The sequence below is a fragment of the Triturus cristatus genome, chromosome 8, assembly GCF_964204655.1.
Source record: "Triturus cristatus chromosome 8, aTriCri1.1, whole genome shotgun sequence".
Lineage (NCBI taxonomy): Eukaryota > Metazoa > Chordata > Amphibia > Caudata > Salamandridae > Triturus > Triturus cristatus.
The window spans coordinates 1579853137-1579862350 of NC_140591.1; the positions used below are offsets into that span (position 1 = coordinate 1579853137).

General features: G+C 43.1%; 1 protein-coding gene across 1 annotated transcript; it reads left to right on the forward strand.

Annotated features, from left to right (window-relative positions):
- Positions 1–7268: 7268 nt before the first annotated feature.
- On the forward strand, positions 7269–8315 carry LOC146806233 (olfactory receptor 52J3-like). The gene has a single exon (XM_085623913.1). The coding sequence runs from the start codon at positions 7269–7271 to the stop codon at positions 8313–8315; it is 1047 nt and encodes a 348-aa protein (XP_085480039.1).
- Positions 8316–9214: the final 899 nt, after the last annotated feature.

Consider the following 9214-nt stretch of genomic DNA (forward strand, 5'->3'; position numbering starts at 1 on the left):
ATTTTTTAATGAAATAGAAGAGGATTTGAGAAGTCACTCAAAATGTGCCCTCATTTTCTTTCTTCAGCATTAATCATAATTTCTATGGCAAAATGAACCCCCTCATTGTGTTCCTTTTTAAATTAAATGTTTTAAGTGTTACCAGTTTATTCCAATCAAGATGGCTTCAGGTGTGCCATACTTTTGTCATAATGAAGACAGTAAGCGCTCTAGTTGTTTTTAAGAACACTCTGGGTCATTTTGTCATTGGGCTATACTTGGGCTACATCTGGGTGATATTTGGGCTACATTTGGGCTCTTTTGTCTCTGGTGGCCATCTTGGCAGACTTATTTGTTATGAAGTTTCCTAATTTCCTCATTTACTGCAGTCTCCTCAGTAGGAAATAATTTCAGTTTTTTACTTTGATTCCAAAGGCATTCAGATGTGTCACACATTTGCCATAAATTCAGAATGTTAGCACTCTTTTTGCTCATTAGATCACTGTAGTAAAGCTACTGCTCACCAGGGAAAACTGCTGCTGGTATTGAAAGTGCACGTTTCAGTCTGCATGTCAGAATTTTTTAATGAAATAGAAGAGGATTTGAGAAGTCACTCAAAATGTGCCCTAATTTTTCTTTCTGCAGCACTAATCATACTTTTTATGGAAAAATGAACCCCCTCATTTTGTTCCTTTTTAAATTAAATGTTTTAAGAGTTACCACTTTAATCCAAGCAAGATGGCTTCAGGTGTGCCATACGTTTATCATAAGTAGGACTGTTAGCGCTCTAGTTGTTCTTTGGAACACTCTGGGAAGCTGCAGTAGAACACAAAGGAATCAACTGACAGTCTCTGCCCTTGTTGGATGTACATGTTTTACTGAGAATGTCAGACTTCATTCTCACATGACTGAGAAAGATAATGTGAATTTACAGAAAATAAGCTCTCAGTTTAGCTTATAGATCACCTTCCGAACCTCTGTGGGAAAAGCATGAGAAAATATTTTTCTCTCAATCATGATATCCCAGCAGAAGGCTTTTTCACATGGTGAAATCACCTTAGAACATACCTCAATTCCTAAAATGAGTATGGTACCATCAACAAATGATTTATAATGTAACTAAAGTCTTAAAACCTTCTATTAACTGCAATGCTTTTTAATGAGGTGCTATCATGTATATTGGTCCCAAGATGGCTGCCAACACTTCTTGGATGAAGTGCTGACAGCCAATCAGATCTCAGGATGAGATGTGTGGTTAGGCTCCGCCCACATATATATATGATTTTACTTTTGATTTTCTCAGGAACTACTGAACAGATTGACACCAGACCTGCAAAAGGCACATCCCTGACCTGAGGACTACCTCTCTGCCAAATTTCAAGTAATTCTGTTCAGCCGTTCGGGCTGTACCTTGGACTAAAGGTCCCTATGGAAAATTGAATGGGGAAAACGTGTTTTGGGACCCCCCTTTTTTCTCAGCCCCCGCTTGACGAATCCCCCCGAGACTTTCAGGGTAGGAGCAGAGCGGAGCGCCCCACCTATTTTGAAAATTTCGCGAGGATTCGTCAACCGGCGCCAAAGTTATTCCAAATAGAATGTTGCGGATTTCCTATGGAAACACGGTCCTAACTATAACTATCTACTGGCGACCGCCAGTAGATAATATATATATATATATATATATATCAGCTCGGCGGGGAATGTCCACAAGATAAACCGCACTCAGCAACGAGAAGCTTTCCCCAAAGCTTTATTAACAGGTACGAACAGTCGATATCACCAGAAAATTGTTAAGGCATCAGGCCGCAGTCCGACGCGTTTCGAGTTGCCTCTTCTTCCAAGGAGATGCAGCCTTCAAGCGCTTAAATGACTCCGCCTCTTAAGTAGTGCTTCTATCGCCTGCCGAAATCGGCACACTGTATGTATGGCGTTGCATTATGGGAGACAGAGTCATAAATAATGTCCACAGATGGAAGCGCTTGCACTTGCCAATAGAAAGCTCCACATGAGCCCCAGCGAGCTCGACTGTTCTGCGGAGTCATTTAAGCACTTGAAGGCTGCATCTCCTTGGAAGAAGAGGCAACTCGAAACGCGTCGGACTGCGGCCTGATGCCTTAACAATTTTCTGGTGATATCGACTGTTCGTACCTGTTAATAAAGCTTTGGGGAAAGCTTCTCGTTGCTGAGTGCGGTTTATCTTGTGGACATTCCCCGCCGAGCTGATGTATTTAGCGGCCGTCCTGCCGCTGAACCTGCACCAACCCTTGTTGGGGGGCCACGGGCCTTTTTGAATAGAGGGCTCAGTTTGTGGAACAACGAGAAAAGGATTAAGAACAGTCGAGCTCGCTGGGGCTCATGTGGAGCTTTCTATTGGCAAGTAATTACAAGCGCTTCCATCTGTGGACATTATTTATGACTCTGTCTCCCATAATGCAACGCCATACATACAGTGTGCCGATTTCGGCAGGCGAAAGAAGCACTACTTAAGAGGCGGAGTCATTTAAGCGCTTGAAGGCTGCATCTCCTTGGAAGAAGAGGCAACTCGAAACGCGTCGGACTGCGGCCTGATGCCTTAACAATTTTCTGGTGATATCGACTGTTCGTACCTGTTAATAAAGCTTTGGGGAAAGCTTCTCGTTGCTGAGTGCGGTTTATCTTGTGGACATTCCCCGCCGAGCTGATGTATTTAGCGGCCGTCCTGCCGCTGAACCTGCACCACCCCTTGTTGGGGGGCCACGGGCCTTTTTGAATAGAGGGCTCAGTTTGTGGAACAACGAGAAAAGGATTAAGAACAGTCGAGCTCGCTGGGGCTCATGTGGAGCTTTCTATTGGCAAGTAATTACAAGCGCTTCCATCTGTGGCCATTATTTATGACTCTGTCTCCCATAATGCAACGCCATACATACAGTGTGCCGATTTCGGCAGGCGATAGAAGCACTACTTAAGAGGCGGAGTCATTTAAGCGCCTGAAGGCTGCATCTCCTTGGAAGAAGAGGCAACTCGAAACGCGTCGGACTGCGGCCTGATGCCTTAACAATTTTCTGGTGATATCGACTGTTCGTACCTGTTAATAAAGCTTTGGGGAAAGCTTCTCGTTGCTGAGTGCGGTTTATCTTGTGGACATTCCCCGACGAGCTGATGTATTTAGCGGCCGTCCTGCCGCTGAACCTGCACCAACCCTTGTTGGGGGGCCACGGGCCTTTTTGAATAGAGGGCTCAGTTTGTGGAACAACGAGAAAAGGATTAAGAACAGTCGAGCTCGCTGGGGCTCATGTGGAGCTTTCTATTGGCAAGTAATTACAAGCGCTTCCATCTGTGGACATTATTTATGACTCTGTCTCCCATAATGCAACGCCATACATACAGTGTGCCGATTTCGGCAGGCGATAGAAGCACTACTTAAGAGGCGGAGTAATTTAAGCGCTTGAAGGCTGCATCTCCTTGGAAGAAGAGGCAACTCGAAACGCGTCGGACTGCGGCCTGATGCCTTAACAATTTTCTGGTGATATCGACTGTTCGTACCTGTTAATAAAGCTTTGGGGAAAGCTTCTCGTTGCTGAGTGTGGTTTATCTTGTAGACATTCCCCGCCGATCTGATATATATATATATATATATATATATCCAACAAACTCCTCCCGAAAGAAAGAGCAGAGGCCACATCGGGGAACAAAGGAAGCTTCTTTATTGGAATCGCTTGGCCAATGCATTTCAGCCTTGTCCGGCCTTCATCAGCGCCATGGTGTAACAGGAGGCTGTTTCGCGCTGTGCTTTAAATATGTCCTGCCGCACTGCGATTGGTGCAGAGTCCGCTACTCCCATTCGATGTTGTGCTCACCATTTGCAGTTCCCGAGTTGCTTAGAGGACTGCAGTTCCCAGGGTGCATCTGGCAACTCCCAGGTAAGTGGTGCATGGAGTTGTGCTCAGAATAGTCCAAGTACTTTGCGGTAGGCAGGATATTGCTCACAGCATGAAAAGTCCCCTGCTGATTAAAATTCAAGTTGCCGCCTTGGGTCCCCTTTTACCGCTTCAACCCTCTTGTCCGGATTTCAAGTAGGCGGGGGTAAATATGCAATGCATTTCGCCCAAACCAAGGTAGATACCCTCGTTGTACCGCTGCATATTGATCCAAGCTTGAAGGCGGGCCTGGATCCTTCAATATCTTGAAGTTAGAAAAAATGCCGAAGCAGGAGCCAGTGACATCCAGGCCGGCTTGGGAAACGGGTGCCTCCGTATCGCGTCTCTGGTTGACGCTTTTAACATTTCCAACAAACTCCTCCCGAAAGAAAGAGCAGAGGCCACATCGGAGAACAAAGGAAGCTTCTTTATTGGAATCGCTTGGCGAATGCATTTCAGCCTTGTCCGGCCTTCATCAGCGCCATGGTGTAACAGGAGGCTGTTTCGCGCTGTGCTTTAAATATATATATGTGCCTATATATCCCCATATGTAACATGTAAGGGTTTTTTAAAAATTGAATATAAAAAATTAGAGTTATGCAAAGGCATTCACTTATTTAGAAGGTTTTAGTTCACTATACTTGTTGCACCTGACATCCTTGGCATGGTTTTCCCCCCGGTTTTTGCCATCAATCCTCTTGATTGACTTTGTTTTTGTTGGGAATAGGACTCTGTGCACTTTACCACTTGTAACCAGTAGTAAAGTACTTATGTTCTCCTCTTCAAACATGGTCAAATTGGCTTACGCCTAATTGGCACATTTAATATACTAGTAAAGTGGTACTAAATGTACCCATGGCCTGTAAATTAAATGCTGCTCTGATTTTTCCACCCACTTCAGTAGCCCTTTAAACATATCTCAGGCATGCAATTGCAGAGCCTTTGTGTGTAGTTTTGAATTGCCATGTCGACCTGGCAAGTTAGCCCTCTTACCAGGTCTAAACCTTCCTTTTTAAGAATTATAAGTCAATTCCTATATAGGCTCTGGAAAGCCCAAGAGCCGGGTACATTGTATTTAAAAAGTAGGACATGTACTTTTAACTTTTACTTGTCCTGGTAGTGAAAAATTAATAAAATTAATTTCTTACTACTGCAAGGCCTACCTCTCCTGTAGGATCACATTGGGTTCTCTTATTACACTTAATAAGTGGTAAAGTTAAATTGGCAGCAGATAGGAATATTGAGTTTAGGGTCTGTAGAACTGCAATGTAAATCGCTTTTTAATGGTAAAGACAGATTTTTGGTCACAATTCTGAAATTAGCACTTTTAGAAAGTTTTAATTTCTTTATCCTAAGCATTTGGTGCCTGCAACCTGTATCGTGGATCACATGACTAGGTCTAGCTGGCAGATAGTCTTTGTGTATTGTTCTCAGTCAGTGAGATAAAGGGGGAATAGGTGTTAGCAGGCGAGGCTTTCACCTACCACGGCAATGCATGCCAGAATCTCCATGCAGCTCCTAGACAGACTCCAGGCCATCCAGAATGCCACCATAGAACTCATACTCAACCTCCCTCTCACTCCACCACAGATATATCTACTGACTCCCAATTCACAAAAGCAGCCAATTCAAACTCCTCATACACGCATACAGAGCCTAATGGAACAATGTTCCACCATACCTCAACAACCACATTCACTTTCATCTCACCTACTCTGAGCTCACTCTCACTTATACCTACCCCACCGTATTTACAAGAGAAAACCTGGAGGTCGTTCATTCTCATACATCACACCAAAACACAGAATAGCTTCCCACAACACATCCAAACCTCCTCCTCACTTCTTAAGTTCCGCAAGAAGCTGGCTCTTTGGGCTACTCTGAAGGGACATTAACCTACACACCTGGTTAAGCATCTGAATACCATCATGGGTGATTAGTACACTATACAATAGGCATAACAATATATAACCTATGACTCTTTCACATAACCAAACCTCTGCCCTAGTACCCTCACAAAAGGTTTGACATTAGTTTTTGTGCCCCGAGTCAATTTGGGGTCAGGGTAGGGAGCCTGGAAATTCCAAGCACCTCTGAGAGCGGAAGCCTCTAGAAACTTCCCCTACTTCAAAGTGGACACCAGGTATAAATATTGGATCCTCAGACACAACTCTCCAGTAGACTTCTGGACCTGTGGAAGTTTCAGAATGATTGTTGTGCTTCTCTGCAAGAAGGAGTCCTACTCTGCTGCCATGTTGCCTGAGGGAGAAGGACTTGGCCTGCACCTCACACCAAGGACACCCAGAATGACTCCAAAGGATAGATGATTGGCCTCCGAATAGAAGCTCAGGAATAGAACTGGCTCCAACCACCTTGAACCCAGCACCTGCATTCTTTCTGTTATAAGTTTTGTCCCCCAAGTAGTGCCACAGCAGTTTTGAACCCTTGGAAGTGGGCTTGAAGGTGCTATGCCAGCCCAGTATTGGTCTCACAGTACTGAAGCAGGGCAACGCATTGCCTTGCAGCCCCTCAGAACTGCCACTGCACAATGCTTTTCAACATAGGATCTTGCTTCACAGCACTGCAGCTCACTAGAAATGCAGGACCTTGCATCGCTGCCCCATAGCTCATCATATCCGCCACTGCATGACACATCCTGATGCAGTACCTTACATCGCACACCCCAGCCCATTGAAACTGCCACTATGCAATACCTCTCTATTCAGGACCTCACATCGCAGTCCTGCCAGCTCGTCGAGAACTGCCTCTGGGTGACGCATCCTCTCCACAGTACCTCGCAACTCTCTGCAAACTGGATTTAAGCTACTTTATTTAGTGGGCCTAACTTGGTTCTTACACCCGCCCTGCACTAAATTGCATTCAGCCTGAACTTGTGACTTTTTCCCGGTCAGGCACGACCAGATACCGAGGATGGCACTTTGTGTGTCTAAACACTGTTTTCACTTAAATATTTTTACCATTCCATATCTCCGATTCAGCTAATTGAATTTTTGTCTTTTTTTCTCAAATAATTTACTACATTTTACTCTATTTATTTTGAAATTGGTGTGAGATTTTTCTTGTGTTGTGTTTTCACTTAATTATTGTTTGAAGTCCTGCATACATACTTTACACATTGTTTCTAAGTTAAGCCTGACTGCTTTTGTGCCAAGCTACCATGGGATTCAGCTCAGGTTAATTTGGGATTTGTTTGAGTTTCACCCCACAAGCATTGTGGTTGCCACCCCTCTCAACCAGTAACTCATTTTCGTACACTACTCATGCAAATGGTAGTCCACAACATATAGAATAACTTCAACTTTCTTTTCGTTTTTTAAAGGTTGAGGAGACATTCAACTAGCAAAAGCCATCAGAAGGCAACTAGTCAGAAGCATGCAAGTCACCCATAACACCACTAGCTTCATACCATTGACGTTTATCCTGATCGGCATTCCTGGGCTGGAGGAACATGGACTATGGCTCTCAATACCATTCGTCTCTGTCTACATATTGGCGGTGTTTGGAAACTGCATATTGTTATTTATCTTAAGAACAGACAAAAGCCTCAATGAACCTATGTACTTTTTTCTTTCTCTTTTGTCAGCCAATGACCTAGCTTTGCCTAGCACTACAGTGCCTAGGATGCTGGGCATATTTTGGTTCAGTTACCTAGAAATTAGCTTTGCTGGCTGCCTGACCCAGATGTTCTTTCTGTATTTATTCTTGGGGCTGGAATCAGGAATTCTGGTGGCAATGGCACTTGATCGCTATGTTGCTATCTGTTACCCCTTACGATATTCATCACTCTTGAATAACGAAATACTGGCAAAAATAGCAGTTGTGGTTATATTTAGAGCTTTTATTGCAGTATTACCTTTTGCACTATCATCGAGCCAGTTGTCTTACTGCAAATCCAACGTCATCTACCACTCCTACTGTGACCATATGGCAGTGGCCAAGCTGGCCTGTGGAGATGTTAGATTTGACAACATTTTAGGTTTGGTTGTGTCTCTTCTCATATCAGGATTTGATCTCTTGGCTATTGGAATGTCTTATGTGATGATCCTAAATGCTGTCCTAAGACTTCCTTCCAAGCAGGCCCGTCACAAATCATTCAGCACCTGCGGTGCCCATGTCTTTGTAATTCTCATATTTTACACACCAGCAGTTTTCAACTTTGCAACATACAGGTTTGGTCAAAAGACTATCCCTCATCATACTCATGTTCTTTCTGCAAATTTTCACATCCTTGTGCCATCCATGTTGAATCCAGTAGTTTATGGTGTTAAGGCCAAAAACATTCGAAAAAGGGCAGTGCATATTTTCCAGAGGGGAGGCCTTCACGTCTGGAGGCCATCGATGCACACATTTTCTGGAAAAACCCTTCTTGAAGGAATATGCACTATAACTATGGCTTCAAAATGGTGTAATTTTTGTTAAACTTTTCAAATTCATTACACTTTAAAAAAAAAGAAGAAGTGGATGAAAATGTAGATGGAATTAGGTCTTACAGGAGTAGAAAACAAAAAATACTCCCAGTTTTTATTTCTGCTGGATGTTTTACCATCCAGAGTTTGTCAGCTTCACAAAATATTACTTATTTTGTGTCAATCACTCATCTGTATTTTGACGTGGAGGGCCATTTTAAAAGTGGCACTCTGGGAGACATTAAGGCCCCCATTACCAGTTCAGGGTTAATTTATCCTCTCTCTGCAAACAGATTTTTGCACAGTGATCAGAATTATGAGTTGAGTGATAATTATCATACCCTTGTGAGTTTCACCTGATAGATTCTGGTAGATCAATTGTGTGGTAATTTAACTGCAAAGAAGGACCGGATGAAAAATCAAGAAACTGGAAATTCTGCATCTTAAATACCCATTTTGGAAAATGTGTCTCTTTTCCAAGAGGAAAACACAGAAAATAAGGTATTTTTCAATAGGGGCTACCATTTTCCACAACTAGTAAATGCCTCACTCTGTTTTAAAGATCTTTGTAGGCACAAGTATTTAGTGCACCCTGTTTCACCCTCCTGTAATCAGGATCTTAGAGCTTAAAGGAAAAAGAAGATCTTCCATTTTCAGTAGGAAATACAAACTCAAAAGGCAAATCTGCTAAAAAAATTAATGTTCTTACAATACAGGGACAACATAGTGAAGGAAAGTGTGTCCTGCTGCGGATATTTAGGTCTTCCAGACGAATTTGTTTTTTGATTAGCACTCAGCAGTAGGTCAGGCCCATTATGACTTTGATCCAGGTTAGTTTCTGGATGTTTTAAGAGACAAAAGTACTGAATTAAATTGAGCGAGCCTAAAATTAATGTTCAGGACAAAATGTGT